This window comes from Tricharina praecox (genome assembly GCF_024521635.1).
Source record: "Tricharina praecox strain CBS 144465 chromosome Unknown BZA05scaffold_1, whole genome shotgun sequence".
Lineage (NCBI taxonomy): Eukaryota > Fungi > Ascomycota > Pezizomycetes > Pezizales > Pyronemataceae > Tricharina > Tricharina praecox.
In genome coordinates, this window is record NW_026250403.1 from 2,398,518 (window position 1) to 2,426,268 (window position 27,751).

Consider the following 27,751-nt stretch of genomic DNA (forward strand, 5'->3'; position numbering starts at 1 on the left):
GTTAGTTGGAGGTGGTGGTGGTAGGAGCATGTTTTATGTTCAAACGTGGGTCGCGGAAGGCCTAATGACTGCCGCGTCCTGCAATCACGTAAATGAATTGAGATGCCGGGCAATGTGTATTATGCCAACTTCTGCTTCCTCCCGCCGTCACAACGCGCAGACTACAATTGTGATGTATGATAACTATCTCATTTTCGCAGAGTTTTGATTATCATCGCGGAACGCCACCCCGAAAAGTACACCAGTATCCAACATCTAGAAGCGAAGAGCTATAACACACAGTTTCATTAGCGGTCCATCCACGTAAATATACCAACGCAAATTGTCAAGGAGGGAGTAGACATACGAGTGAAGAACCACTTGTTCTTTCCGCTCGTGTACTTCTCCTCGAAGGACTTCTTCACGGTCTTCTTGGCCTCCTCCCTCTGCGAGGGCTCCTTGAAGGTGTCGTTTGTGATGACACCCTTCAAGCTCTCCATATCCAAAGTGTAACGAGTGGGCATGAGGTGGTTGTAGTTGATGACCTTGATGAAAGGCTTGACCTTGGAGCGCTTGGCCATCCTGGTCTTGCTCATGCGGCGAGTGACCTTGGAGGGGTAGCGGTCGACACCGGTGACCAGGGCGTGGCCGAAGGGGTGGGTCTTGCTGCCATCGTCCATCACTGTTCGGGGGAGGATAATTAGAATCCTTCGAACAATAGCTCTTGCGATTGATCGGGACATGCTAACCTTTGACGATAACGACCTTCTTTCCGGCGTACCTGCCCCGGGTGATGATAGCGACACGGCCATTCTTGAGGACTGAAAGAGAACCAGTCAGCTTCTCTTCATCGTATTCCCCCATTCCCCCCAATGTCATGTGGTCCTCCTCCAGTCGATCGGTCGCGGTCTGTCGGTGGTTCTGGTCTCTCGTCGCCAATCCGGCCATATCCTCCCAATTCCATCGTAACCCCTCCCCTCCCAAAGTCGCCCCCTCCTTTTCCGATTCACAGCTCAAACCCTTTCACTGCGCAACAACCGTAGAGACCGTAGAGACCCGACCGATCGACTCAAGGAGGTACCGCGAAATATTTTTTCGAAAAGGACGGTAGTAACGTACACTTCATTTTGCCGAGGGTGGTAGGCGGTGGATCTGCGAGGTAGTCGGGGGGTCGTTAGTTGGGTGTTGTCGTCGGGCGGTCGCTGTCGTCGAGATTTGGCGGGAATTGTTCGACACACAAAACGCCAGACTCAAAGGTTGGTGTGTGGGCGGGACAGGAAAGGCAAGAACAGTCACAGCATCACGTGGGCGACGGTGGGTTCCGTTGTGCGTTTTTCCACGACCACAACTGGTTAGCACGGTTTAGTGGTTGGCGGCTCTATTTGATGAGGCTGAGGGCGTATGTGGCTGTGCATCATGTGGCTGACGCCAGCTTGGCTGTGGCTCGATTGAACAAGGTGGGTGGCTGGGCGCTACGGGAGATTAGGGAGTTCCGATCGCGTCAGCATTAGTGTGGTTGTCGGGAGCAACGTGGAGGCGAGAAACTCGGCAGAGCGAAGTTGTTTACGCTTGCTTGCTTTGGTTGCAACACAACAACACCAGCAGCACACGCTGATAGGCTGTCTTCGCGTAGATAGCTCGTGAAGCGTTTGATGTTTGAGGAGAAACAGAGGCGACTCCCTACCATCCCTCTCCTCTCCTCCCTATTCCTCACCCCTCCTCCAGAGCAAGCCATCCGGCCCATCCCCATCCCATCTCATCATCTCCATCTCCATCTCCATCCTCCTCAAGCATACGGCCCAACATCCCCCGCCAAAAACAAAACTACCACCACCCTTGCCTGCATAACCTTCCAACCCCCATCTATCTGGTGGCCACTGCTATTACGTTCTACCTATACCTACCCGCTCTCTCATACCCCATCAGCCGAATTCATCCATCTCAACCTTTTGCTCCAAACCTCCTCCCCACCCGCCAATTAATCCCCACTCCCGCGTACCTCCTTCTCAATACTGATTCACTGAAAATCCTACTCTGACCTCCTGCGCTTCCGCCGCTTCCATTGCTTCTGTTGTTTGCTGCAATTGAGCGCAAATAATCGCTTCTATATCGTCATCCACTCAGGTACCTTGAACCAACTGTGAACCCCTCACTAGCTTCAAAACACGCCAATGCTGATATGCAACTCGCTGCCGCTCCAGACAGGAAGAGTGTAGACAAATCAGAATAGTCAGTCATGGCGCCACTTACTCCATCATCCTCCTCTTCACATCAAAAGACCCCCTCCCAGGCTATGATCCCAATGTCCGTCCCTCCATCTCCTGTGTAATCCGGAATTGGAGGGCTTTTGCACGTTGCTGACTCTGCTTCGGCACTGCGACATAGGTGGGATTCATCAGACCCAGCGCGCAATCCTCCACCCCTCCCGCTCAGACCGCACGGCCCCGGCTCTCCCATATCTAGCAGCGGCGCATCCGGCGTGGCGCCTGACCTCGGCTACGAGTCTCCGAATAGCTCTCGAGAAGTCTCGCCGGTTCGACGACCTCGTTCAGACTCATTTGGCGCCGGCGGTGTCCTGACGTCTCCAAAACGCGCCGTGATGCCTCCAACTGGCGGCAGCAGCCACATATGGACGAATTCAACCGCGCCATCGAATTCGGTCCGTGAGATACGCGACATGATCCTGAGTGGCCAGAAGCCAGAAACCTCGCCGACGAGAGGCGTAGCGCCTTCACCGAGAGACCTGTTTGGAAGCAGTGCGTCGTTTCCTCTGAAGGACAGAGAGATCCTCCAGCCTAGGGAACAGTACTCTTCTCTCTCGTTCCGTAAGTCCTTGGACTTCGATAAAGCACCTGCGCTCACTCCTCTACGTAACAACACTACATCTCCCGAACCGAGCACACCAAAGAATGCCGTAACACGGTCGGGGGCGGACTACGATGATGCGCCTGGGAAGGTTACCGTCCATGACATCCACACCATCAGCTCGCAGCTGTCTGGCATCACGACAATTGCCACGAATCTACAGAGAGAGATGACCAACCTTTCGCGCCGGTCAAAGGACAATGCCACCGATCTGATGGCCCTCAAGGAAGCTGCCAAAAACCGGGATGAAGATATTAGGCGTTCGCTTCGGGACCTCCAGAGTGGGTTGACCTCTTTCGAGGCAACTGATCGCCTTCTCGAGGGGCGACATTCGCATTTATCTATGGCTAGCGGAAGTGACAGGGGATCAAATTACGGGGACGATGCTGCTCTTATGCACCAGAAGTATGCCGCAGCCTCGACCCAGACTCTCGAGAAGATCCTCAGAGAGATGCCCACCAAGCAGGATCAAGATCGGGCTCTCGAAATTCTCCAGGACATCCAGGACAGCTTGAAAGCGCAACAGGACCAGGAGGGTGGAAAGGGGGACGCCGAGGCGAAGATTCTAACTGTTCTTGAGGAGATCCGGGACCGAGAGAGTTCTCGAGGAAAAGAACTGGCGCTGGTTGGTGCAAGATCACACGACGACGACGAACGAGTGCTTGCTATGCTCGAGGAGTTGAGACGTGATCTGCACCAAGAAAAGCCTGGAGAGGAGAGGATCATGTCTATTCTTGAGGAAATTCGGGAGAAAGATGTCGAGGAGCGTAGTGACGCGCGCATTCTCTTGGCTATAGACGAAATCAAGGGCAGGGACGCGGACGAGAGACTGGACCAGGCTGTTTCTATTCTGGAAGAGCTTCGGGACCGTGACGCCGACGAGAAGGTGATGTCTATGATAGAGGAAGTTAGGGCCAAACTGGAGGTCATGTCGGAAGATATGGGGAAGCAACCGACGACCACCGCTATCTCTAGCAGCACCAGTCTATCCGAGCCTACACCAATAGCCATTGATGGGAGTGTCGAGGTGCTAGATATTTTGAGGAATCTTCAAGAGGGTGTGGGCTTCGGAGGAGCACTGGGCAAGGAAATCAAGAGATTGGTTGAAGATTGGAGGGAGATATGGATCGGCCACGACAAGAGTGTTGGCGATGCTTTGAAAGACCTTGGCGGACAAATCGAGGTGCTTGCAGCTGTGCAACGTGCAGCAATGGCTCGGATGCCTTCGCATGGGTCGCTCGGCCTTCCATCTCAGGCTCTCACTACCACAAACCCTCCACTTCCCCCCGACTTGGACAACGAGGCGGCTATTACCGCGCTTGCAAATATTGCCTCGACCACCACCCGTACGGACATCACGCTCTCATCCATCAACGCTCTCATCAAGGTTTTCCAGAAAGAGTCGTATCATGCGAACAACCATAACACGGAAGGGTTAGCTACGCTGGGACGTTTTCTAGAAGAGATCGGACAAGCAGTAGGCACAGCCAACGCGGCAACCGGCGACGTTAGAAAGGTCTTGGAAGTGGTACGTACGGGTGTTTGCAGTGGGAATGACCGGTTGGCCGAATTCGAAGACAACACTTCTAGAAAGATCGACGAGCTCACGCATCTCCACAAACATCTCCAGAGATCCATCATGGGGGATGATGACGAGGCACTGTGGAAAGTGGATTTGGGTGTCAAGGACGATGTCGACGAGCTCACCAGGAAGGTCGAGGAACTCTTCGAAAAGAACACCGAAACCATGGCTGCGACGTCTGCAGAAACTCTCGAAGCTATTGCCAACTCAAACCCGGCAATGCTGATTGCGGAGCTCAAGGGCGCCCTTGGAGCTATGGCTCAGAGGAGCTTGGATGCTTTCAACAAATCCGAAGACGCCATTCAACAATTGAAGGAGGCGACGGAAACCTCTGCGGATAGAAACATCGAGGCGATTCAAGCCGCTAATTCAGCTGTTGCATTGGCCGATTTCCGGACCGAATTCAAGGAGATGGCAGAGAAGACGTATGCGATTTGCCAGGTGATTGACGCTAAATCCGGAAGTGAGGGCGTGGGCGATATTCTTGCTGGCATAAAGTCGGAGTTGGCTGTCCTTATCCAGCAGTCTGTAATATCGGAATCGACCGAGATCACGTCTGCGATCGACAGACTGAGGGAGGAGCTGGATGCAAAAATGGAAGACACCTTGACCACTGCCGTTGCGCTTGCCAGCGCGGACGAGAAGACGTCAGCTGCTTTGGCAGAGCTGAGATCGGAAGTGAATGAAACCCTTTCAAAGGCAGTTACCAGAGACGACTCTGCGAAGATTCTTGAGCCTATCCGTGAACTTCGACATGAGATTCTGGATATGATTGAGAAGTCGAACTCAGCTATGGCAGCTCCAGTACACTACCCCGAAGCGGATGAGATCAAAATCAGGATTGAGCGCCTTTCGAGGGAGCTCATGGACGCCATGGTGAAAACTGCCGATTTGGTTGCGGAGTCGGCCATGTCCAGCGGCGATTCGGGCCAGCAGATCAAAGAAACTGTGGAGACTTTGCGGAAGGATATTGGCGCCATGGGTAGTTCGATTGCGGCCGCCGTAGCAAGCAACTCTGCCATCGCCGTAGAGGACGGCATCAATGGAGCGTTCGAGGATATGAAGGAGACCGTCTTGGCCAAGGTCGAACAGAGCTTGGTGACTTCGGACAAGGCCGTTTCTTGCATCGCCGACCTTTCCCAGCAAACCAGAGATTCTATCACTGATTTGAAGAAAGAGGTTCTGGAAATGATGAACAAGAGCATATCGATGGCTGTTGCTACCGTGACGCCCAGCGAGACGGGGACGAACAACAAGTCGCTTCTGGATGCCCTTGAAGGAAAGATTACCGACGTTATCATCTCCACCATGGCGGCTAGTTCCTCTTCCGACGAAATTAAGGAGCTGATCGAGAGCTTGAAGACCGATATTGACGGTATGGGGAAACAAATCGTTACTCCGACCCCCGGTTCGGATGAAACTATCAAGAAGCTCCTCCGTGAGATGAAGGAGGATGTGACTAGTATCGTTTCCTCTGCATCTTCACAGGACACCAAGAAGTCTATCGATCAACTCCGTCATGACGTCCAAGAAATGATGCAGAAGTCATCATCCATGATTTCTCCCGCCGGTGTTCTCCCGATCGATCCCACGGCTGCTAAGAAGGTGGAAGAAGCAATTACGAGTCTCAAGGAGGATGTGAATGAGATGCTCGAGAAGAGTTTAGCAGTGGCGATTGCTGAATCCACTTTCGATTCCGAGGAAAAGGTTAAAGAAGCCATCGAGGAGCTGAAGAGGGACGTCAAGGATACTCTTGAGAAATCGATGGTCCCACTGCCTCAGCAAGCGAACCATGAGTCGTCGAGAATGGTCCGCGAGGCTATGGAAGTTCTTCGTCAAGACCTTTCGTCTATGCTCGATAAGAGGGCGATTGGAGAGACGGAGGATAGGGAGGACATGGTTAAGCGTCTCGATGCTCTCAAGGGACAGTTCGGAGAACTATTGGAGAAATCGACCAACGTGGAGGTCAAGGAAGCGGTGGACATCCTAAAGATTCAGGTGCACGGATTGCTCGAGAAATCTATGGGAGCGGAGTACGCGGAACTGAAGGATATGCTCAAAGCTATCAATGGCCAAGTTATCGTCCGGGAGCCCATGCCTGCCGATGATGAAGTCAATGTCATCCTTGAGGCGCTCAGGATCCAGGTGGAGGAGTTGGCAAGCAAGCTTGCCGAAGGAGATGTTTCGGTCAGCATGGCTGGTTTGCAGGCCCAGGTCGAAAAACTCTCCAAGAGACCCGTTACCACCGCAGACAACACCGAACTCAAGGAAGCCATCGAAGCTCTGAAGTCTCATATCGAAGGATTGCAGCCGAAGACTAGCAGCGACTTAACTGTTCTGAATCCGAGCGCCGAGGAACTCAAGGCAGCTGTCGAGGAATCGACCAGCAATCTATCCACGGCGAATGATGTTTTGGTTGTGAAAACCCTCGTTGAAGAGTTTAAAGGGGAGTTTGCGGCCGCGATGGAAAAGCATTCGGCAGCGATCCACGCACTGGGCTCTGCTGGTGCTTTGGAGGCGCTCAAGGTTGACCTTCAGACACTTCTTGTAAAGCCGATCGCCTCTCTAGCATCCTCTGGCCAGCCTGCTGCTGCAGGTGACACCCAGGTGAAGGAAGTCAAAGACGCCTTGGAGCAACTCCGGAAGGAGGTGAAGGAGATGGTCGTGAGGTCTAGCACCAGACCGCTTGTCTCTCATTCTATTCCATCCTCTACTTCGGCTGCGACCCCCGAATCCATGGACCTTAAGGAGGCAGTTTCCGATATCAGTTCTGCTGTCGGCGAATGCCGCGTGGAGGTAGCTATCGTCAAGGCGTTGCTCGAAGAGAAGAGCAGCGAGACCAGCGGCCGCATATCTGGACTTACGAAGTCCAACATGGAGTCGTATTCAGACACCAGGGAAACGATCTCAAACCTCAAGGGCGTAGTCTTTGGCGTCAAAGAAGTCATCGAAGGATATCGGCATGAATCAAGGGATGATATGGCTGATGTTAAAGAAGTCGTGAATGGACTTCAGACAACCACCGCCGATGCTGTTGCTGCGACTGTCAGTGCTATCTCTGATTTCCGTGCAGATGCTAAGAGCCGGGTGTCTGAAGTTAAAGTCGTGATGGATTCTGTCAGGGAGGAGACTAAGGATGGGTTTGAAGAGGTGAATAAGACAGTTGAGGGTGCACAGGTTGAGCTCAGGGAAGTCATTGCCGGAGTCGACAGAAAGATCGACAGCTTGCATGAAGATGTTAAGGAGGTCATCTCTGAGGTCTTGACCGCCGTCAATGATTCTATGACCGAGTCTCAGAGTAGCTTTGTGTCTCTGACTACTTCCATGGAGACTACCGTTGGAGCATCTCAAGCCGCAGTCAAGGAGGATATTTCTGTTATCAAGAAGCTGGTCGAAGAATCGCAATCTACCAACGAAACCGCGCATGGGAGGACACAGCAGCAGGTCGCAGAGGTTTTGGGACTGGTCGATGGGCTGCAGGCGGAATGGAAAGAGCAACAACCGACACTGTACGATGCGCTACTGGAGATGAAGCAACTCCTTCTCGCTGCACAGGAAGCACAGAGAGCATTGGCCGAGAAACCTGATGTTGAGCTGCCACCGCCATACGACGATTCTAGGGCTCAGGACAAATTGGACCAGTTGATCGAAGGGACGGCGAACCAGGCCAAATATCTCCCGCAGCTCGATCTCCTTGACACCATCCAGATGCAGGTTTCCGCTACTTCTGCCAGCATCTCCGAGTTGATCGAGCAGCAGAAGTCCCAGGCGCTTGATGAAGCCGCTGTCAAGGTCGAAGCTGCCCGTCAAGCCGAATTTGATCTCGAGAAGGCTATCTCCGACAAACGGCTTGTTGAGGCTGCCACCGAGCGCCTTCGTGATGAGCATGATAAGCTTCAGGTTTCGGTCGGGACCCTACGGAACGAGACCAAAGACCTCAGTGCACGCAAAGTGAAGCTTGTCGCAGAGCTGGCTGGTGTTGAGACTACACTGAAGCTTCGACGCGAGGAGATGGACATGATGGAGGTGCGAAGTGCCGCTTTGCAACAACGGATGATGGACGGAGTTCTCGAGAGATCGCGGAAACTCCTTGAGACGCAGGCCGCACAGCCGAAGAAAGCCTCGCCGAAGAAGGCCCCCAAACTTAGGTCTCTTGCGGGTCTCGAGCGTCGACACTTCTCGCAGAGCCATGCCGGAATAGAGAGTCCTACATCTAAAGCTGTCCGCCCCAGCTATAGTGGTGGCATCGGTCTCGGTCAGAGGGATTATTCCTCGAATGCCGGAGCCTTGGGCAGGAGTCAGAGCGTCAAGACCACGTTCTACTCCACCAGCAGGAAGGCCGACCCTGTGATTGCTCCGGAGATCTTGGAACCAGCACCGGCAGCGAACGACGACATGGAATTTGACGAGGAATACTACCCTGAGCCCGAGCTCGAGAGCGAAGAAGAAGAGGGGAGCGTCATACGCAATCCTAGCGAGGACCGCGACGATGACGCTGCTGCTAGAAAGGCGTATCCTGCGCTCAACCTGGATTTTGGCGGTGGCGCCAGGAGCGTCAGTGGCGTCAGCTCTGTGGTATAGACTGCTAAGGAAGAAGAAGCTCCGCAATTGAGCGGTTAGGTTTTTGATGGTTTTGATTGATACCCCATATGCGCTGGCTTGTTATTAGTGGTGGTTTTGGTCGTATGACAGTGTTTTCTTCTGTTTTCTTTGTTTACTGTTCTTTTACGATGGTGATCCGCTTCTTACGTTTATAATGATGCTATGGGATGATTGGTGTGATGGGGGCGGGGGTAACGATAGTGGTGGGAATTGCCAATTGCTTTGGGTTTTGTTTGTACGGCGGGTTCTTTTGTTTCTCTTGATTCCCTTGACTCTTGTAACCTAATACTTCTTGTACTTCTTTCCTTCTTGTCTATGGATGTAGTTTATGTTCATGCTGTACATGATTGCGACGGCGATTGGTTTATCGAATACTGTTTGCTTGCTTGCATTACACTTCAACTGTTAGGGATATATTCGCCTCAAGTCATACCGCGCAACCCCTTCAGCTGCTCAATCAGCCCATAATACCCTCCCTCAGTCGTTGTCTCTTTCTTCTCTTCGGCCTTTTTCTCCACCGGCATGGGTGTTGCCTTCTCGACCCTCTTTTCCATCTCCACCCTAACCCTCTGCTCTAACGCCTCCACCACCGCGGTCCGCGCCGGCCCCTCGACCGTCCCTTCGAACACGCCGGCCAATACTCTCAGAGCCTGTACCTTCTCCCTTGCCGCCTCCAAATCCCCCGAAGCAAGAAGAAACACCACCTCGCCCGCTAGATCCTTCCCACCGCTGCCACGCTTCTTCCCCGCTTCCCCTCCCTCCTCCGCACCATCCCCATCAATCCGCCAATCCATCGCCTCCCCAAAGACTCTCACAACCTCTTCTACGCGCTCCCGCACAGTAGCCAACATCTTGAGCCTCTCCAACCCACCGGGCTTCTGTCCGGCGCCCTCTACCACCGTCGTAGCATGGCCCTGCAGCTCCTCGCCCAGCGAGGCGACGTCAGAGCGTAGTAGGTCGATGGAATACGCCAGCCGCGGCGCTAGCCGTAGGATCTCGTCGGTGAGCGCGGTGAGGGTTGTGAGTAACCGCTGGGTCTGGTAGTCGAGCGTGGAGAGGAGCGTTGTAGTCTGCGAGGAGAGGGTGGATAGCGGCACGGCCGAGGCGGGGCGGTGAGTCGATAGGGTTGTTGGCGGCTGAAGGGGTGGGAGCACGCCGTTTAGGTATGACGAGACGGAGAAGGTGGAGCCCAGGAAGGGCGGGAGCGAGGGGTCGCTCAGGTGTGCGTTGCTGGGGGCTTGTGAGGTCATTGTTCACTGCGGTTGACTCAGAGCTGGGGATGCGACGCGGCGACGGCGGAGACGTGTCATCGATGGCGTTGCGTGAGGCTACTGTCTAGTGTTAGTGTGTAGTGGGGGATGTTACACAGGGGTCGCCAGGGGATCGTTCTCTTCGGGAAGATGATCCCTGCTAACTTTACCAAAGCTGGTCCCCCGCGCATCACGATAGCTTCGGTAGTCGATCTTTCTAGACAGCTCTTTTGGAGCTGGAGAAGAGCTTGGAGAATTCGAGTCATATGAATGATGCTTGATGATAACAATAGAAGAAAGGAAAGGAGGACCACGTGAAGGATTTCGAGGACAAAAAGAAGGTTTTTTTTGAACGCATCCAGCTGAACGAGCGGAAAAGATAGTGCAGCTAGATCGCTTGTGTACTCGGCGAATCACAGCACAGTCAAGCAAACAGCTGCGGAGTGATAAAGGAAAGCCATCATCTCTCCTTCGCCTTAGCTGTACGGCTGTGACAGATTCGGCTGCACGCCACGCAGCGCTGATCGTCTACTGCTATATAGCATCCTCTCCGTCATCCATCGCTAGTTAAGGCAGCAAAGCAACACAATCGCTTCCGCTCTTCGTGCTCACGCTCACCCTCGCTCCCGCTTTCCCACCACATGACCTAGCTTGAAGGGTTTCGCCCTTTTTTCTTCCCCTTCCATTTCCCTCTCTTCTTCTCTCCGGCGGTGTGCTTTTTCAAGACGCTCGTTAAGCTGCACTTTCTTGCTATCTGAATCTCGTGCAGTTAGCAGTGGGTCGTGGCGTTTGTGCAACCACAAGTACCTCCAACAACAGGCTCCGCGTCTACCGCAACCTTCTTCCACCCTCCTTCCCTCTTCAACACTTTCTTCACACCTTCACGCTTTTAGCGACGGGTAGAACGACTCAAGTACACAATGCCCCGTCGACATTTTACAGCGGACCTGCAGCGGCTCTCTGCAAGCGGGGCTCTAGGACCCCACATCACTGGTCAGCTGGTTTCCGCGCACAATGCACCGGAGATGAGACATGTCTGACAGCCGTGTACTTTAGGCGTCAAGCGGGGCGACGACGATGGAACTTTCCAGTTCATCTTCAATGCGCACCGACCAGGTGTAGTAGGTGTTGAGATTTGCGGAACCATACCCGGTATACTTGCTTGCTTGCTGGTTTGCGAGGGGCGGCTGTTTGCTGACCACGTTTTGTATGGCGACACAGAGCTCGCTGATTACCCGTCCTCCCATCAAATGTTCATGTACATCGGCTCACCCGACCCGCCGACATTTGCTTCTGATGCGCTGCTGGATCTGGACGTCAACTTCCATGACTTGGAGAAGGCGATTGCGAAGATCTCCGAGAAACTGCTGAAATCTCTTGACGCTGCGGACAACGATGGTGGTAATCACGAAGATATGGACGACTCAGATGGGCTGGAGGATTCCGACTTTGGGTCTGTCGGCGGGGGTTGGTCGGATGACGAGCTCACAACGGCCCTTGACGGCCATACACCGATGACCAACCCCGGGTCAATGTCGTCAGAGACAAAATCAAAACGAAGCAAGCTGCTGAAAGAGCTACGGGACGATCTGAGGCAGGCAAAGAGCGCAGGGTTCAAGGTCGGTGTGTTAGGAGATTATGCTGGTGGCATAAGCTTTTTCGTTTCGATCAGTGTCCGTATCGAAAAGTTGGGCATCTCGGATGAAGCTTTGATCGCCTGGAAGCTCGACAAGATGCAGTACTTCATCGTCTTGATCCATTATTCCAACTACTACCAAAACACCAACAAACTTGTTGCGGACTCGGTTATGTATCATGCCAGGCAGAATGTCGATCTGTGCGTCGGCACGTGTGCGAATTACAAGCCGACCCTCCAGGAAGCAATAACTGCGTTTTCAAAGGTCACAGCCGGCAAGACACAGTATACTGGAAATCTTGATGGCTCCGACCCCGATTACGATGTTCTTAGAGACAATATTGGACGGGAGGGCGCATTTCAGGGCATTTTCATCTCCGGTCCCCTCAACCAGCTCCTCAATACTGCTTTGTTGCCCCTGCTGAAGTGCCGGATGAGATATGCATTTGGATGGGACGGGGCGGAATTGTACTACAACTGTAAGTCAGCCGGAGCGGTAGCCGACTGGACCCAAAGAAAGAAACTTCCAACTAACATGTAGTAGGTCAGCGAGGAAAAGATACTGACAACGCGGATGAGATAGATCAAAAGTTCTACACAGATCAACCGCCAAAGCAGACCCTGGTCCCTTTAGTCATGGCCGATGCACTCTCTGATGCTTCGGCAAGCTTCACACCGGCGGGATCCACAACGGCGGGCTTCACAACGGCATCCTTCCCATTACTTGCTATGCAGTTCTCTCTGCGGCACCTGGTTCGGTGCACCGAATTCTGTTTGGTGTGCCACAACAAGGTGTTAACCGACTTCGAAGCCCTCAAACCATACGTTTGCTCCAGCCCACTGTGTCTCTATCAATACATGTCCCTGGGATTTGGTCCTAGCATTGAGTACGAGATCATGTCGCAGCCAACTGTCGTCGACCTCTTGGTGAATTTCTGCTATGCCTCCGCGAGGGGGGGCAAACTGGCGAATTTCCCCGACGGCATGGACCTAAAGATTTACTCGTCCGCCTCGCCGCAATACTCCGGCGACTTCCACCGGACAAAGAATGAATTTCGTTTCCCTATTAAAGGCCCCGTGGACCTGCGACCTTTGCTGAAGGATGGGGGTTGGATAGTCATGACCGTCGCCGGCATTGGAGGTGAGGAGTGGCATGCCCGTATCATCGAAACGTGTTACTGGCCCGTCGTCAAGATTTCACCGCCCATAAACGTGAGGGCCCTCACTGTCAATTCGGGAGATCTTCAGTCCACGGAGACGAGCTCTGATGTACCGCCACCATCGTACATTCCCGGTGCAACGGATGTTAGGGATGTGCAGTTCAAGATTTATGACGATGCTTTCGACTCAGTGAATGAACATGAAAAGCGGAAAGCAATCGTAAATCTGCTAAACACCTTACCATCGGTGTCGGAAATGAAAGCATGGCTGCAGAGGAGCTCCGTTAGTGGCGGTGAAGTGTCTTTGAGGAAATTCAAGAATAGGCTCTCGCCTTCGGCTATGGGGTTGTTGCGCTGGATCATTGCCAGTAACAGGAGCTGCATTGTTCCTTTAGATGACTCTGATGAATCCACTTCCAGCGGCTTTATGCCGGTTCAGGGCATGGGCCCGGAATGGAAACAATTCCGGTTTGCGATGGGTGCCCCCGACAAAGAGCAGAGGTTTGTGAATTCAGTCAAGGAGGCTCAGAAACGGATTGGGTCCAAATGTGAGCCCCTCAATCTGGTGCGATTATATTGCTATGCTAATCAGTCGAATAGATCCGTCACTATTTGCTTTCCACGGCTCGCCGATTGCGAACTGGCATTCCATCATCCGCGAAGGTCTCAACTTCAAGCAGACGTTGCACGGTAGGGCATTTGGACATGGTTGCTATCACAGTCTGGATCTCACCACCTCGCTGAATTATTCTATGAATAACATGAATCATGGAAGTGGCATATCAACCGCCCTAAGCGTCGGAACCATGACCTGGCCCCAGAGCGAGTTGCAAATCACCAATGCCCTGAGTCTAAACGAGATAGTCAACTCTCCGAACGAGTTCGTCTCGAAAGTAAGTGTTTGATGATTCCATTAACGGGCCAGTACTGACTGCCTAGGCCCCTCATTTGGTTGTAGCACAGCTCGACTGGATTCAAACTCGCTATCTATTCGTGCTGGTCCAGAAACCCCTCACAAAAGCCGAGACGGTGGTCAATGCCATGCTGCTCCAGAAATCCGGCACAACAATCACTGCCGTGATGTCCGCGAAGTCCACAGCCGAAGAATCTAAGAAGCAAAACGTACTGCCTCGGTCCATGATCCATCCACAGGATCCTAATTTTACCCCTCGAAATGGCAACACGGCGCTAGTTATCCCGGCTACTCCTTCAAGTCGGAGAAGGGAGGTCAGCCCTTCTGATGACGACATTGTAATGGTTGATGCACCTCCACCTCACACTCCCCGTAAGAGGAAAATGAAGCAGGAGAATGGCAAAGGCATTTTTCAATTTGTGAACAGGTTGACTGGGGGTTCGAGTGTGGATGATCCTTTGACGGATGACCATTTGGCAGATGACGACAGCGCTTCTACCGCTACGGATGACGAGGATCTTCGGGTGCTTCTCTCGGATGAAGAAGACTCGGAATTGGAGAAGGGCAAAGGGAAGAAGAAATTTCGGCCCGACGAGTTCATCCCCGACTCACTCGATACAAGCATGATTGAATTCCTTGCGCCACCGTCATATGCATCTCCCATGGCAAGCAAACGCCTCAACAGCGATATCCGGAGTTTGATTCGGCTCCAGGAATCAACGCCACTCCACGAACTGGGTTTCTACCTCAACCCCAAATACGTCGAAAACGTATACCAGTGGATCATAGAGATGCATTCGTTTCCTGAGAACATCCCGCTAGTTAAGGACATGCGCTCCAAGTCCCCAGTTGTCCGGTCGATCGTCTTTGAGATTCGGTTTGGCCCGCAATATCCCATGTCACCCCCCTTCGTCCGGGTCGTCCAACCCCGCTTCAAAGGGTTCCACCAGGGAGGCGGCGGAAACGTCACGCTCGGAGGTGCAATGTGCATGGAGCTTCTCACAAACACAGGTTGGAGCGCGGTCAGCACCGTCGAGAGCGTGCTGATGCAGGTTCGCATGGCGCTGATGGACGAGGAGCGTCCGGCCCGCCTGGAGCAGGGTCCTGTTCGCTCCTACAGCGTCTCCGAGGCTGTGGAAGCGTTCAAGCGCGCCTGCCGAGCTCACGGGTGGAAGATGCCGGACGATATCAATATGTTCAGGTAAAAGAGGGGCGAGAATCGGGTAGATGGTTTTCGGTGAGCGTATTTCATTTCATTCGTGGCATTTTTCTTTTCCTCTCACAAGACCCTACATAGCATTTTTGGGGGCGATCTTAGGCGAAATCAAGGGCTTTTTCTTTCTTCTTCTGTATTCTTAACCTGGTGGTTTCTTTGATTTAATTTGTGAGGTAGTTAAACGGTCGCTCGGAGCTGGGCGCTGAGCGCGTTTGTTTCCTTTAGGGTCATTCAGGATGACATGAGTGAGCGTGGATGAGAAAAACACATGATTCGGAAATTTGTAATTGATGGTATTGTTGCTGCTGCCAATGGAAGAAAATGTGCCCGTCAATGTGGATGCAGAGTATTACCCCCTAGTTGGTTGGTTAGTTAGTATCAAACGGAGGAGGAGGATTTCAATTACGCACCAAAATGGAGATGGAATGATTAGGTGTACGTAGAGCTGGTCTCTCTTCATGTGTGCGGCCGTCACGCAGGGGCCGATACGATACGATGCCCATGGGGGGTTGGTAACCTCTGGCAGATTTGGTAGATTTGGCGCTGATGCAGATGCAGATGGTGGTTGATGGTGGTTGACAAGCAGTCGTGGGTGACCATTGACGGCTCTGCACTATTTATCACTCGCTCAGATTATGTACCTCCTAGGTAGTTAATCGTTCTAAATTCGAGTCATTCAAAATCGAAACCCGACAAGACCGCTCCACTCCACCCCACTCAGGCAAAAAAAAACACTCGTTTCAATCCACGCTTGGGTATCTCAGAAGTAGACAGGTAAACACATACCAACTGTTTAGAACAATAGGCTGGGTGCATGTGCGAAAAAAGACAAGAGACAAAAGTAACCCCGAAAATCCCATCCAAATCTCTTCACACATCCTAAGGGAGCATCAAGATGTATACCTACCCTTTACAGCACTGACCTCGACTACAAGGTACGTGGACATGCCGCCGGCGGGTATGTACCTAGACTGTTGTGTTATCATGAGGAGGCTTCTCGTACATAAGTGGGGTCCTCGCGAAGGAAGAAACCTTCCGGATTAAGAATCACTGCCTAAAAGCTTGAATGGAATTAGCTTTGACTACATAAGGTATAAGGTATAAGGTACGGAAGACACCAGCAGTCAGTCACTTACCGGTTTGCCAGGGCGCGGAACGAAGGACGTACGTATATCGAGCTCGACGGCGATGCGGTGGAATGTGATCAAAACTTCCTATGTAGATAGTGTATTGCTGTCGTCAGTCCAGGAACTTTGAAGGTTGGGCCAGGCTTTGGATTTAGCTTTATACTTTTGCGTGACGCCGAACCGCATGGCTGGGGACACTAAACGTCGTCTGGTACTCTACATTGTGGCCGTATATGGCTCCTCCGCACACTTGGGCCAGCTCTGGAACTCGACCGCTGGAGTTGGGTTTTGGGAAGAAATTTCACCACCTTCTGGTCAGAAGCACACTCCTTGTTGTTCAGAAGCCAATTAAACTGGGCTGGTGATGGTTCAAGCTCTTTGCCTGCTTGTTCCTGTAACTAGCATCAGCTTTGATGTTAATAAGATTAAGAACGACAAACAAACTTCGACGGAAAGACTCATCTTTGGTAGACGTTCGTAATTGTGGATGATGTATTGTAGAAAGCAAAGACACGTGCCGTCGGACAAGTGCCCCTTCATCTCCGTGTTGATCACAACAGGAGCCTTCTTGAACAGCAGCTTTTTAAGATGCGAGCAATTGAATCCATGGGGCATGGAGTAGTTCGAGATCTCCGGGTAGTCGTACTTTGTAGCGACTACAATGCCGAAATCTGGCGAGCCGCTCTCGGCCATGGCGGGAAAAATCATAGCCAGTCCAAGTTCAAGCTTGAATCTGAAGCCATAAATTCCTGCACAATGCTTTGCTTTAGGGCTATCAGAAATGGTCGAGAACCCCCGGTCAAAGACTCTTCCCCAGCAACTGTAAAACGTCAGAAACAGCTCAGTGGAACGACGTTGGAAGAGCATGACTTACAGTGCGAGCACATCCTTGACCCATGGATAAGTCTGATAGAACTCTTGCGAGAGGAAACTCTGGTACAAGTTCCACATTCTTCCTAGCGCGTTGTCCTTTGTAGGAGTTAGCCGACCGAACTGTAGCGGAAGGAAGGGAAACCACGCACCAGATTTTTGCTCCAGATGTCAGTTGCACAAAGGGCGAAGATATTTCCACCGGGATGGGCGAGGATTTCCTTATTGCGGATCCCGAAGACCCCAAAAAGCTCATCCCAAACCTCTCCGTACGTATTGAGGCCCTCTTTACTGACAGGAGGGTACGCAATGTGGTGTCGATCCGTGAAGTACCAGCGTTCAGAAGTCCTGAAAAGGTGCAGCCTCCCACAATCCGACCGAAGAGCATCGTAAACTAGATCTGCCGGTGTGTAATCCTCTCCTAGGTAGTCGAAAACATTTCCCTATATTTCCATCAGGGGGTTTTTCTCGTAGGACTTAGGAATCGATACACACCCCGCAGAAAAGGACGTTCTGCGGAACCACGGGCGACTCGAGCACGTCGCATACCATGTGGAGAAGGTATCTTCCCGTGTCGATCTTGTAGTTTTCCGCCTCATTGACACCGTACTCCAGAATCCAGATGGCTACTGCAATCTACACTGGAGGAGATGATCACTCTCTGGACTCTGGCATCGTCAGCGACTGCTAGGAGCCATGTCAACTGGACCAACCAGTCGTGGTTACGGCCCGGAACCACGCAAATCTGAATGGACTCCAGATACACCTGGAAAGGAGGAGCAGCAGCCCGAGATTTCGCCTCGTACCCGCCATCGCAGAGTCGACCGTGGAGCTCCCGAGCTTTCAGCGTCCGAAACTTATGCCCACAGCTATCACAAGCCCAGACTTATTGGTATTAGAAAGCGATTGATCAGGACTTGGTGGACAATGGCTTACAGATTTTCTCATGCTGGTCCAGTTCGGCGAGATTGCCAGTCAGAAGTCCCAATGACGATGCAACAGGCTCTAGAGGTCCTTCGAGACTAAAAGCAGCACCATAGTTGACAGCAAAGCGCCGGAAAGCCGGAGACTCTGGGCGTTCAGCCACAGTTCTGCAATCCATATTGTCGGCTGATGTACAGGGAAGAAATGGCATCAGCGGATAGTTTCCCGAAACGTAGGGTGTATTGCGTACTGATCGGAAGAGGTTCTTGACTGGGTGCTGGAGCGGTGCCTACGGTGCTGTGTGTGTAGTGATATTTGTCGATTGGGGCGAGTCCGTGATCACTAGGTGAGTAAAGCTATGTATGTTGGTCGGGTTTGGTGTGGTGGACGTGGGCTAGTAAAAAGACGACTAAAGCGGAAGATTACGAACTGGTATAGGGAGGTATGAGCGGATGAAGACGAGATGGATGGAATGATGATAGGAGACGAATCTGGAGGAGAAGGGGAGGGGATTTATGATAGAAAGCATGGAAGCAGTGCTCTGATGGGCTCTCTTTGGGCTCCAGGTGCAGTCCTATGATTCTTATTCGGTCGAATGCGGACCGCCGTGCTACCCATATCGGCCTGGCCGCTTCGCACAGCGCGCATTTCACGATGAGTAATGCCATCGTGGGCTGTCCGACATCGCAAACAGTAGAACGATCACTCTTTGGCCAAAAGCAGAGCAGCATGCAGGTGCTGCACCACTCAAGAGGGAATAGGTAAACAAGTGCATTGCGTGCGATAAAGATCCTCCCCTTCTCCCTCCTCCTCCTGCGACCATACAATCATCATCCCCATCTCGTTCTTGCATCTTCTCAATCTACTTGATATCCAATCCGCACTCGTGAGACAGTCTCTTTTCGATCTACCTGATATCCAATTCGCACTCGTGAGACAGTCATTCTGGACTCTGGAGGAGCTAAACGGACCGTTCGCTGGCCACTCTACCGTATGTTTCACTTCCTTTCCCACCTGTTGATCTTAGCTTGCCCTCCCTCACGCCCCGCAGCATGCTGCTGGTAGCTATGCCATAACGTACTAGCGAAGTGACACCTATCAGTTGACACTAGGTACTACAGGCTGCGAACCCCCTCGGAAGCACCAAGAAGGCCGTCAATGGCTTCTTCACCTCCACCCAATTCTCCTGCCTGGACCCATCGGAGGGTCCCACTTGCACCTCCATCGAGTGCTCCGCCGACTGTTATCCCTAATACTTCCCTAAACCTATTGAAGACTCCAAGACGGGCAGTAGAGTCACCGTTGGATTGCCCACGAGCGCCGAGAAAGGCCCGAGCAGTAAGTATCCTGAGTGCAAGCCAAGTAACTATGAACGCGGTTGACCCGATATGCAGCCAAGATACAGTGAGCAAAAGAAATCGCGGATATTTTCACCAACACCTCCTAGTGGTAGTGCTGGTCTACCTCGCAGAAATTGGTCTTTGTCCGCGATCCAGGGCGTAGCAGCTCCGTCCTCTGAAGATAGTACAGACGGAGTCCTTCGGTCGTCTCTAGGGAACATTGAACAGAGGGGATTTGATAATGGGACATCGTTGAAGATGGACCGGTACTGGGACTTGCTCGGTTTGGGCAATGCCGAAGCATCGGCTTTCCAGGCTGAGGGATACAGGTCATTCATACCATTCGACATCCCCAGGGCTGGCCGGGCGGTGGGCGGGCTCGCGGTCGATGCGGTAACGTCAAAAATGATAGCGTGAGTACATACCTGACTTACCTACATACCTTACTTACCTACATACCTCATATACTCTATGACTCGTATCGAGGATTGACTTTGAAAATCACGAACAGCAGCGTTGGGCCTCAACCAAAACTTACACAAGCTCGCCCTAACTTTATTACAGCTCGAGGTAATAAAGATGGGATTGTCTCCTTCCTCTTCGCTACCTGTCCCTCAATTATTCCACTGTCCCCCAATTATTCCACTGTCCACAACCACGACTGAGCAGGACTAAATTATGGCTGCAGTTTCGGAAACCTCTCTTACGGGCCATCCGGTCTTTCCAGATACCTCTTCGCCATCGAGGATTCTACGCCTTGAGGCTGCAAGCAGTGAGTGCTACTGAATTCTGAATATTATGCGCGGGGTTGCTGAATATACTGGTAAGATGACTGGACCGATGTGGCGATTGCGCCAAAAGACTCGGCCTTGCGGGACAGATTCACGGGCGAAGAAGTGAACCACATGGGTGCTTCGAACATTTCTGTTACCTCCGAGTCCGATTTGAAGGTTGACGATGCAACTGTCGACGAAGCGTCCACCTCAGAAGCGCCCACCGTCGATGCCTCAACATCCACTGCTAGTCAAGCCATAACGATGGAGACCCCTTCGGATGGGGCCTACCCCATTCGTGGCGAGCAAATTCCTGCTCCTCAGCGTGTTGACAATTTGAATCCGGTGGCGGCTTCTTTTACTCCGAAGCGCAAAATGCCACAGATTTGGCAGACCCAGTGTCGCTGGACGGTACCCCCAGATGACAACGGCAGAGGAGTTGACAATTGTCGGTATGGTCGGAGATGTAACTTCGGACATCTTGGCGAGGAGTACTATGAATACCCAGGGCTCAAGCAGTCGTTCACCAATGGAATGAATACGACCCTCAGTGCGAGAATCTATGGCCATAATTCAACTGCCATGTTCAATCCACGTCCTTACCACGTTAATAGTCGACCTTTACAAGCAAGTTCAGCCAATATTGCTAGGGGACCTACAGGATACTATGGAGTGCCGCAGTACTATCCGAGTCCCCCAATCACGACCTATCAGCAGTATCCCACTGCCGGGCCCTCTTATCGCGATGTACAGCCCGGCATTCAGCAGTACCCGGTCCCGAACTTCATACCCTTCACTACACAGCCTGGAGGCAACCAGTATCCCTCCCAGTATCCCACTCCGAACATGGTCTGTCACAATGCCCAGTCCACAGGTCTCCAGTATCCCGTCCCGAATGGTCTGCGCCCGGATACACCATCGGAAGGCGTGAACGGCGGGCAGGATGCCCAGAACACCTCGCCGGTAGCACCGTCGGAAGGCGTGAGCGGTGGACAAGATGCCCAGAACACCTCGCCGGTAGCATCAAAAACGACTGTTCCCGAAGCAGTGGAAGATTGGTCGGGCCCATTGATTGTACACTCGCCCACTCCTCGCCGTCCCCTCGGTCCAGCCGTGAGATCTCCTGCGCGTGTAAAGGCACTCGCCGATATGCGCAGAAAAAAGAATGGAAGCGATGACAGTCAATCCACTTCCTCTGGGGTTACTAAGAGCCCTCCAGAGTCATCCGGGGAGACGACCGACGAGAGCGAGAGTTCCTCCGAGGACGCGAAGAGCCAGAGTTCCTCTGAGGATGCGAAGAGCACGATTTACTGCGAGGATGCCAAGAACGAGAGTTCCTCCGAGGATGGCAAGGCCGCGAAGGATTCCGAACTTACCACTTGACGTTGACGAGTGCTTACGGGAATGACTGAAGAGTTGCATCGCCAGCTTCCTCACCCGTGGCTTTACGATTTACGATTTTCCTTCGACTCTCCCCGCCTGGTTTTACCTATTATTTTCTGCCTTTGGGCATTATTGTTTCGAGTTTTTTTTTACTCTCTTTAATGATGTTCAAGTGCGACAATCTTGTATCCTAGCCTCTAATTTGGTTGATTTGTGATGAGCACACATGCTCAGGATGATGGATCAGGAATTTGCGTGTTGCAACTTGCAGTTTTTTGAGGTTTTCAATGGGGGATTTTGATGGTACTCAGCTAAGAGTCAGAGAGGGAAACGAATGGGCTTTGTCTCTTTGTTCTTTTCTTTGCAGTTTGTCTGATGAGGGCTCGATTTGTGAGTCCTCTGTTTACCGTCGATTAATTGAGGACATAATTCACGAATTTGTTACTTGTGTGAGATTATTCGGCCATTTTTTCTGGTGACCTTCCAAGGAGTACCGTATGCGCTTCACATTGGTGCGCACTGCACAAGCTCCGCGCCGAGGCCTCGTATGGACCTGCGTACATGCTCAAAGTTCGAGATGCCCTAGTCAAGACTTTTACAGACCGCGTCATCTAAGACTATAGTAGAGTTCGGGAGTCGTATGCACCAAGGACTGGAAGGTGATCGAAGTGTCTGCCCTACTAAAAGTTTTAAGTGGTCTCGCTCGGACGACTTTTTTTATAGTCTTTTTTTGCTAGGAGACTTACTTACGTGAGGAGTAAAGCAAGATACTGTCGATCAGACCAATTTCGGCCAAGATCCAAAGGATGGACGAGCAGAGTTCGGAAGACTCAAGTTCGTCAGGCCGGCAAGAGACGAGTGAGATATTGTGGATGACTGTGCCTAATAGGGATGAAGCCCATCACGGCCCACTAGTCCACGCCGTTTAAGGAATCCACGGAACGATGTTACAATGTCACAATGTCGCAATGTCCAGAAGCATAGTATTGAATCGTAGAGCTCTTTTTTTCTTCGATTCTTCGAATTGATATAAATAAGTGCCTACATACAAGTTGCATACCCAGATCATGCCCGCCCCACACACCACCCCCACTCCATCCCCTTTTATATGCAGAGCAACAGAAACGCCAACAAGCCAATGCGCCAGTTCAGATGTAGATGATATAAGCAAGACACAGTTGTAACGCCGACCCCGACATAGGAAATGATGAATGCGAATGTGAATGGAAGAATGCAGATCATATACCACCCGCGCCTCCTCCCCCTCCCGCGCTTCCTCCGCCGCCGCAATTGCTCGTGTTCACAGCCATGACCCTCGTAACCTCGCCTTCCAACTGGCAACCCAGCGCCCCCAGTCGTTGCAACAACTCCGCCATCTCCTTACCCCCGCACCTCATCCGCTCAACCGAGCATTCGAGCGCGTCCACCCGCCTCTTCAGCGTGCGATTCGCATCCAGCAGTCTATCCACACTGCCGGCGCAATGCTCGCACCTAGCCTGGGGCTTATCTCCATCTCCCACCCCCTCACCCTCACCCTCACCCTCACCCTCACCCCTATCCCCCTCACTCCCCCTGCGTTTCTTCAGCTCCAACCACAGCCCCTTCTCAATCCTCGCGGCATTGCCGACAATACGACACCACTGCCCGCCGCTAGCATGCAGCTCCACCCGGGCCTCATCGCGCTCCCTTCGCAGCTCCTCGACGGTCTCCTCGAGCATTTCGATATTTGCCACCAGGCGCTCGCGGTCCAGCGCGTTCTGCTCGTTCTCGTTCTCGAACGCCAGCATCTTCTTCTCAAGGGTCTCGGCACGTTTCTGTGAGCGCAGGAGCGCCGCTGACAGCTGCGTCGCGTCTTTTTTTAGTGTCTCGTGCGTGAGCTTCAACGTCACTGTGCTGCTGCTCCCCCCGCCGTTTGTCAGGCCTGGGGTCTGCGCTAGCGGCGGTCGGGTGGCGTCAACGGCGGCGGCACCGGGGGTGCCGTGCGAGGGCGGGTGCCGCGATAATACCTCGACCCGGGTGTGCAGCGTGGTGTACACGGCCTCGAGACACGCGCCGATATCGTCCAGAGTCGGGAACTCGGGCATGGACATCTTTGATGTGGCAGGTTTGGACGGGGAGTGTTGTTGCGGCGGGGCCGTGGCGTCGAGGTGGTTGCTGAGGTCTTGCACTACATTGTAGATTTGGCTGACGATGCCCGAGAGGCTGTAGGCGGTCGGGTATGCGAGGCGGCGTTGGTAGTGCGTGCGCTGCGGCTGCGTGGGATACGGTGGTGCCGCCGCCGTCACGGAGTGCGACGGTATTGACGGTGGTGTCGGGATCGGAGGCGGTGGGAGGTCCGATACTGAGTCGGCGTGAGGACGCTTGTTGTTTGCGTTGCGGAGCGGCGCGAGGGTTGTCGGCGAAGAGTGGGTGTAGTCATAGGAGCCCGGAGGAGAGAGTCCAGCATAGACCGAAGGCGGGGGAGGCGGCGGCGGTGGTGGAGGAGGAGGTGGAGGCCGTGGAGAAGATGAAGGCGCGCGACGCCCGGTCATGCGCGGCGGTGTCTCCCATATTCGATGAGGAGTTGGCATACTCCGAGCGGCCGTGGCTGGTGGTGGTGGTGCCGCTGTAGATAATTAGATTATGGATACAGGCACCTAGCACCTTTTTTGCGACAAGCCGGAGGAGGTGGACACTGATAGATTTGTACCGTCACGCCGAAGAAGAATCTATATACACTGGGGGGCGAGGTATATAGATATAAGGCGGTTATAAGGGCGGGACGGAGGGTGGGGTTGATTCGAGTGGCCGAGAGACGACGCCACAGCGGGAGAACCACGGAGATAACGATTCGGAGCGGCTGGGGCGGGCAAAGCAGCGAAGGGCGTCTTACTTAAGTATGTAAAGCGACAGATGGGAGGGCAGGATAACGCAGTGAGGATCGGCGGAGAAGAGCACGTGTGGAGTGAAGTGGTTTTGATTATCTCAGTGAGTTTTCAATAGCACGGCGTAGTGGTGGTGGTGGTGATGATGCGGCTTTGCTGATGAAGAGGAGGAGGAGGAAGAAGGAGATGCGGACCGGGGGGTGGGGACCAATCCGCGCTAAACGGAACACCCAGAGTGCTGGGATTTGCTAGCCGGTTGGCAAAGACGGCAGGAGAGGAAGAACGAGAACTTCGAGAAGGTGATGGCGCTGGCCGGAACGATTGTTGGGCCCCGGGCGGGGCAGGAGCCTCGGAATATAAGCACGACGGCGGCAACTAGAAGCACGGAAGTCCGCAGGGCCTTGCAGCAGTTGCTTGGTGCATTCGGTACTTTCCAGCGCCACTGCGACAACCCCACCACCAATACTATTTACTAGAATACCGTACTACTACTCTGTACTACTATCACCACCATCGCCATCACCACCGCCACTCAGCTTGCGCCAGAGTTCGTCATGAGCCTCGCCTCTACTCCTTCGCCTCCTCCGTCGCATCCACCGCTTCGTCAGCCAGCATCCATCGGCCTCGAAAAGGAAGCACACATAGAGTAAAGTACCTCCTCGCCCATATCCTACCCTTCCCCGCAGATTAATGGTGCCAGCCACTCTATCATACTCTCCATGTCATCCTCGCACTCTCCGCCGGACTCTCGCCATCCCACCCTGCCTCCCCAGTCGTTGCAGCACGATGCATGCGCATGCGGTGTTAGGGCTGCACACATTCCGGTAACTATCTGCACTACGGGTCGAAGCTCCTTTTGGAAAAGGGGTTAGGTAACGCAACTCTGCGCTTACAAAAGCCGCGCCAGCGATGACATCCCCCGCTGCTGTCCGCCGCCACCAGCCTAGTCATCCGGCCTTCAGTCACCCGACAGTCGTGGCCGGCCGAGTGTGCGATTGCGAGCGCGGCGTGTTCTCTCCAGCTAGAGCGAGGCTCGGTCGTGTTCGTGTGTTAGTTCGAATGCTTTGGCATGTGTGTGCGCGCCCCCTCTCCCCGCTCGGAAGATGGCAACGGGAGCCGACGCAAGTGGCGGCAATGCCGTACGCGTGTCACCCCCTTGATTACTACTCCGCCTCGATTCTCAGCCCTACAGAACTACACCCTCCAATACAGAGTGCTTGCCTCATCGTACGCTTGGCCGTATCGCACCTCGTAATCACTCTGCGGACAGCACTGCGATGCTTAGTGCACCGACCGCGCTGGCTGGTGGCACCGTCTCCCTCTGTTCGGTGAGCCGTTGGTACCTTACATCGCCGAAACACGGTTCTGACACCGTCCGCAAAACGTTCGGCGGATTCGATTCCTGGTTGTGTCACTTCGGTCGAGTCATCGTGACGGACCCGGTTACGAAAACCAAAAACCACTGGGCTTCGATGGTCCGTCTTATGCTTGGAGCACATGGATATCCTGCCAGATTGAAGGGATGCGTATTAGGTCACTCTGTGCATGCTGACTGTTCGCTTAACGTGGAGAAGAAGAAGAAAGTCCCCTTCGCATTCGATTCGCTAATGGAAACAAGGTCGGGTGAACTCACACAAGCTTACGGGCCATGGTCTGGTGGCCCCATAACCCTGCGCCCACCAGAATGGGAGCTAGCTGGTTCACCCCGTACGGGAGATTGGGGGCTTTCGATCCCTATTGGCTGAGTTCTCGATCATGAAGAGTGTGATACCTCTCTGTCAGTTCTATTTCATTGGCTCTCACTCGCTCTGAGAGCCGCACTGCCGTGTGCTGACCAAAGTGGTTCGGGCCCCAAGGCAACCATCCATCCATTCGGATTCCCAGTTGCTCGAGGAACGTTCACACCGGGTTGTACCATGCAACACCTGTCAGGCCGCAACCGTTTTCGAGGCGGGCCGTCTGGTGGCTCGCTGCCTCCCTCCCGCGAGTCTCAACCCGCCATTCGGTTCAGGACGAGATTTGCATAAGCGCATATATATACGGACCACCAAGCTAGCATCTGGCGGGTGGTGGTGATGGTGGTGGTGGTAGTGCAGCCATGGCCGTGTTGTGCTGAACGTTAGTACACGCCTGGTTCGAACTAAACCCGAGTTTTCTATCTACCTGCATGCGGAATAATCATCGCCACTAGAGCACGATGGAGACGGCAATCACGGCAGATGGTTGCGCTGCACAACCCGCTGCCCAATGTCTTCCCGAGTGGTCCATATATCCGCGGCGACATGCATCCTGAGCCGTAAAGTCTCCGCACGGAGTCATATCAGTGACCAACAGCGTGCGGGCGGGCGATGCCGATGCCCCCCCATCTCCACCCGGAAGCGGCCAACGAATGATCAAAGCCCATATCCTCGTCGACCCAAGTTCTTCACCGCGCATGTGGCCCCCGCATGCAAGCAATGTTTATGCCAGGCGAGCGCTCACTTGTTTCATGTTTGTCCAGAAACGCCCGCTGGAAGATCGCTCGCCGGAACCTGCCGTGAGCTCATATGGCGCTCGACCAATAGGTTAGCTTCCGATGATGGGTCTGCAAGAACGAGCATCAGTAATCAAGGCGTCAACTACCCCTGCTTGCACAGGAAGCTCACTAATCATCGGCAGCAGGCCATAATCGGCTGCCTACATACATATGTGCGTGGCAGACATGGAGTAAGTTGGGCAAGGATGCGTTGGCTGGTCGATCGTGGTGATGGGGGGGAGGGGGGGGGGACGAGATTTCGAGTTCTGTGATGTCAGGAATTTGGGGAGAGGAACTGCTGGTGACAGACGGACACCCCCAGGGTTGCCGGTTGATACGCAATGGTTTATACTACTACTTTTCCGTGGTGTGTAATTTCTCGAGGAGTTTTGTTATTTTGGGGCAAGAACCTAGGTAGGTGAGTACTTTGCTGACACCTCAGTCCTCTGGGTGACAGAATGCCGACTCACTCAGCATTCAAGTCATGGTACGCGCATAAGGTAGAGATTATCATCGAGGGTATACCTACACGGTTACTAACCTCACTCCCGTGCAAACCGGTTCAACCAATCATGAAAAGCGATCCTAACCGTACCCTGTCTGCTGAGTGCTTGCTTGCTTGCTCCAGCTGCCTTGCCCGGTTTGCGCAAAAGGCATGAATCATGATGCCGATACGCGCAGGGGTTCGCCTTGCCTCCATCGCCGATTCTGGGCCGACTCGCATCCGGTGACAATCTCGATTCTCGACGGCG

The 27,751-nt window shown here is 53.2% G+C and overlaps 9 protein-coding genes across 9 annotated transcripts; 5 read left to right on the forward strand and 4 right to left on the reverse strand.

Annotated features, from left to right (window-relative positions):
- Window positions 1-255: 255 nt before the first annotated feature.
- BZA05DRAFT_440618 (ribosomal L27e protein family-domain-containing protein) lies at window positions 256-927 on the reverse strand (the record flags this gene model as incomplete). Its single annotated transcript, XM_051486610.1, has 3 exons — window positions 256-269; window positions 347-661; window positions 729-927. The coding sequence occupies 3 exons, from the start codon at window positions 925-927 to the stop codon at window positions 256-258; spliced, it is 528 nt and encodes a 175-aa protein (XP_051344614.1).
- Window positions 928-2,215: 1,288 nt separating this feature from the next.
- Window positions 2,216-9,007, forward strand: BZA05DRAFT_414757 (uncharacterized protein; the record flags this gene model as incomplete). The annotated part of the gene is made up of 2 exons (XM_051485271.1): window positions 2,216-2,283; window positions 2,365-9,007. The coding sequence occupies 2 exons, from the start codon at window positions 2,216-2,218 to the stop codon at window positions 9,005-9,007; spliced, it is 6,711 nt and encodes a 2,236-aa protein (XP_051344615.1).
- Window positions 9,008-9,228: 221 nt separating this feature from the next.
- BZA05DRAFT_19881 (uncharacterized protein) lies at window positions 9,229-10,741 on the reverse strand. The gene has a single exon (XM_051479472.1). The coding sequence runs from the start codon at window positions 10,276-10,278 to the stop codon at window positions 9,451-9,453; it is 828 nt and encodes a 275-aa protein (XP_051344616.1). The 5' UTR covers window positions 10,279-10,741; the 3' UTR covers window positions 9,229-9,450.
- A 1-nt stretch (window position 10,742) lies between these two features.
- BZA05DRAFT_19859 (uncharacterized protein) lies at window positions 10,743-15,397 on the forward strand. The gene is made up of 6 exons (XM_051479468.1): window positions 10,743-11,271; window positions 11,335-11,430; window positions 11,500-12,393; window positions 12,459-13,622; window positions 13,675-13,967; window positions 14,014-15,397. The coding sequence occupies exons 1-6, from the start codon at window positions 11,199-11,201 to the stop codon at window positions 15,190-15,192; spliced, it is 3,699 nt and encodes a 1,232-aa protein (XP_051344617.1). The 5' UTR covers window positions 10,743-11,198; the 3' UTR covers window positions 15,193-15,397.
- A 1,149-nt stretch (window positions 15,398-16,546) lies between these two features.
- On the reverse strand, window positions 16,547-18,302 carry BZA05DRAFT_440622 (uncharacterized protein; the record flags this gene model as incomplete). The annotated part of the gene is made up of 8 exons (XM_051486611.1): window positions 16,547-16,605; window positions 16,656-16,722; window positions 16,775-17,150; window positions 17,205-17,299; window positions 17,353-17,643; window positions 17,696-17,836; window positions 17,910-18,085; window positions 18,137-18,302. 8 exons carry the CDS (start codon window positions 18,300-18,302, stop codon window positions 16,547-16,549), a joined length of 1,371 nt encoding a protein of 456 aa, XP_051344618.1.
- A 26-nt stretch (window positions 18,303-18,328) lies between these two features.
- Window positions 18,329-21,620, forward strand: BZA05DRAFT_414761 (uncharacterized protein; the record flags this gene model as incomplete). The annotated part of the gene is made up of 10 exons (XM_051485272.1): window positions 18,329-18,356; window positions 18,434-18,470; window positions 18,691-18,793; window positions 19,065-19,115; window positions 19,237-19,366; window positions 19,400-19,462; window positions 19,519-19,528; window positions 19,596-19,877; window positions 20,211-20,236; window positions 20,293-21,620. 10 exons carry the CDS (start codon window positions 18,329-18,331, stop codon window positions 21,618-21,620), a joined length of 2,058 nt encoding a protein of 685 aa, XP_051344619.1.
- A 1,340-nt stretch (window positions 21,621-22,960) lies between these two features.
- BZA05DRAFT_319441 (uncharacterized protein) lies at window positions 22,961-23,824 on the reverse strand (the record flags this gene model as incomplete). Its single annotated transcript, XM_051480422.1, has 1 exon — window positions 22,961-23,824. A coding segment is annotated over one exon (864 nt), but the record flags the coding sequence as incomplete, so codon positions are not given.
- A 1,755-nt stretch (window positions 23,825-25,579) lies between these two features.
- Window positions 25,580-26,520, forward strand: BZA05DRAFT_19959 (uncharacterized protein). The gene is made up of 2 exons (XM_051479476.1): window positions 25,580-26,261; window positions 26,341-26,520. The coding sequence occupies exon 1, from the start codon at window positions 25,762-25,764 to the stop codon at window positions 26,227-26,229; it is 468 nt and encodes a 155-aa protein (XP_051344621.1). The 5' UTR covers window positions 25,580-25,761; the 3' UTR covers window positions 26,230-26,261; window positions 26,341-26,520.
- On the forward strand, window positions 26,442-27,493 carry BZA05DRAFT_19982 (uncharacterized protein). The gene is made up of 3 exons (XM_051479483.1): window positions 26,442-26,602; window positions 26,676-27,417; window positions 27,474-27,493. Exons 1-2 carry the CDS (start codon window positions 26,560-26,562, stop codon window positions 27,269-27,271), a joined length of 639 nt encoding a protein of 212 aa, XP_051344622.1. The 5' UTR covers window positions 26,442-26,559; the 3' UTR covers window positions 27,272-27,417; window positions 27,474-27,493.
- The last annotated feature ends 258 nt before the right edge of the window (window positions 27,494-27,751 follow it).

What these genes read in the sequence shown, in the direction of transcription:
- BZA05DRAFT_19982 (XM_051479483.1), top strand. Translation starts at nt 26,560, where the DNA reads ATGGTGGTGGTGGTAGTGCAGCCATGGCCGTGTTGTGCTGAAC. An exon ending in ATGGCCGTGTTGTGCTGAAC is followed by an intron (nt 26,603 to 26,675) that starts GTTAGTACACGC and finishes CATCGCCACTAG; the next exon opens with AGCACGATGGAGACGGCAAT.
- BZA05DRAFT_19959 (XM_051479476.1), top strand. Translation starts at nt 25,762, where the DNA reads ATGCTTAGTGCACCGACCGCGCTGGCTGGTGGCACCGTCTCCCTCTGT.
- BZA05DRAFT_19881 (XM_051479472.1), bottom strand. Translation starts at nt 10,278, where the DNA reads ATGACCTCACAAGCCCCCAGCAACGCACACCTGAGCGACCCCTCGCTC.
- BZA05DRAFT_19859 (XM_051479468.1), top strand. Translation starts at nt 11,199, where the DNA reads ATGCCCCGTCGACATTTTACAGCGGACCTGCAGCGGCTCTCTGCAAGC. An exon ending in GATTTGCGGAACCATACCCG is followed by an intron (nt 11,431 to 11,499) that starts GTATACTTGCTT and finishes ATGGCGACACAG; the next exon opens with AGCTCGCTGATTACCCGTCC. An exon ending in GAAACGGATTGGGTCCAAAT is followed by an intron (nt 13,623 to 13,674) that starts GTGAGCCCCTCA and finishes TCAGTCGAATAG; the next exon opens with ATCCGTCACTATTTGCTTTC.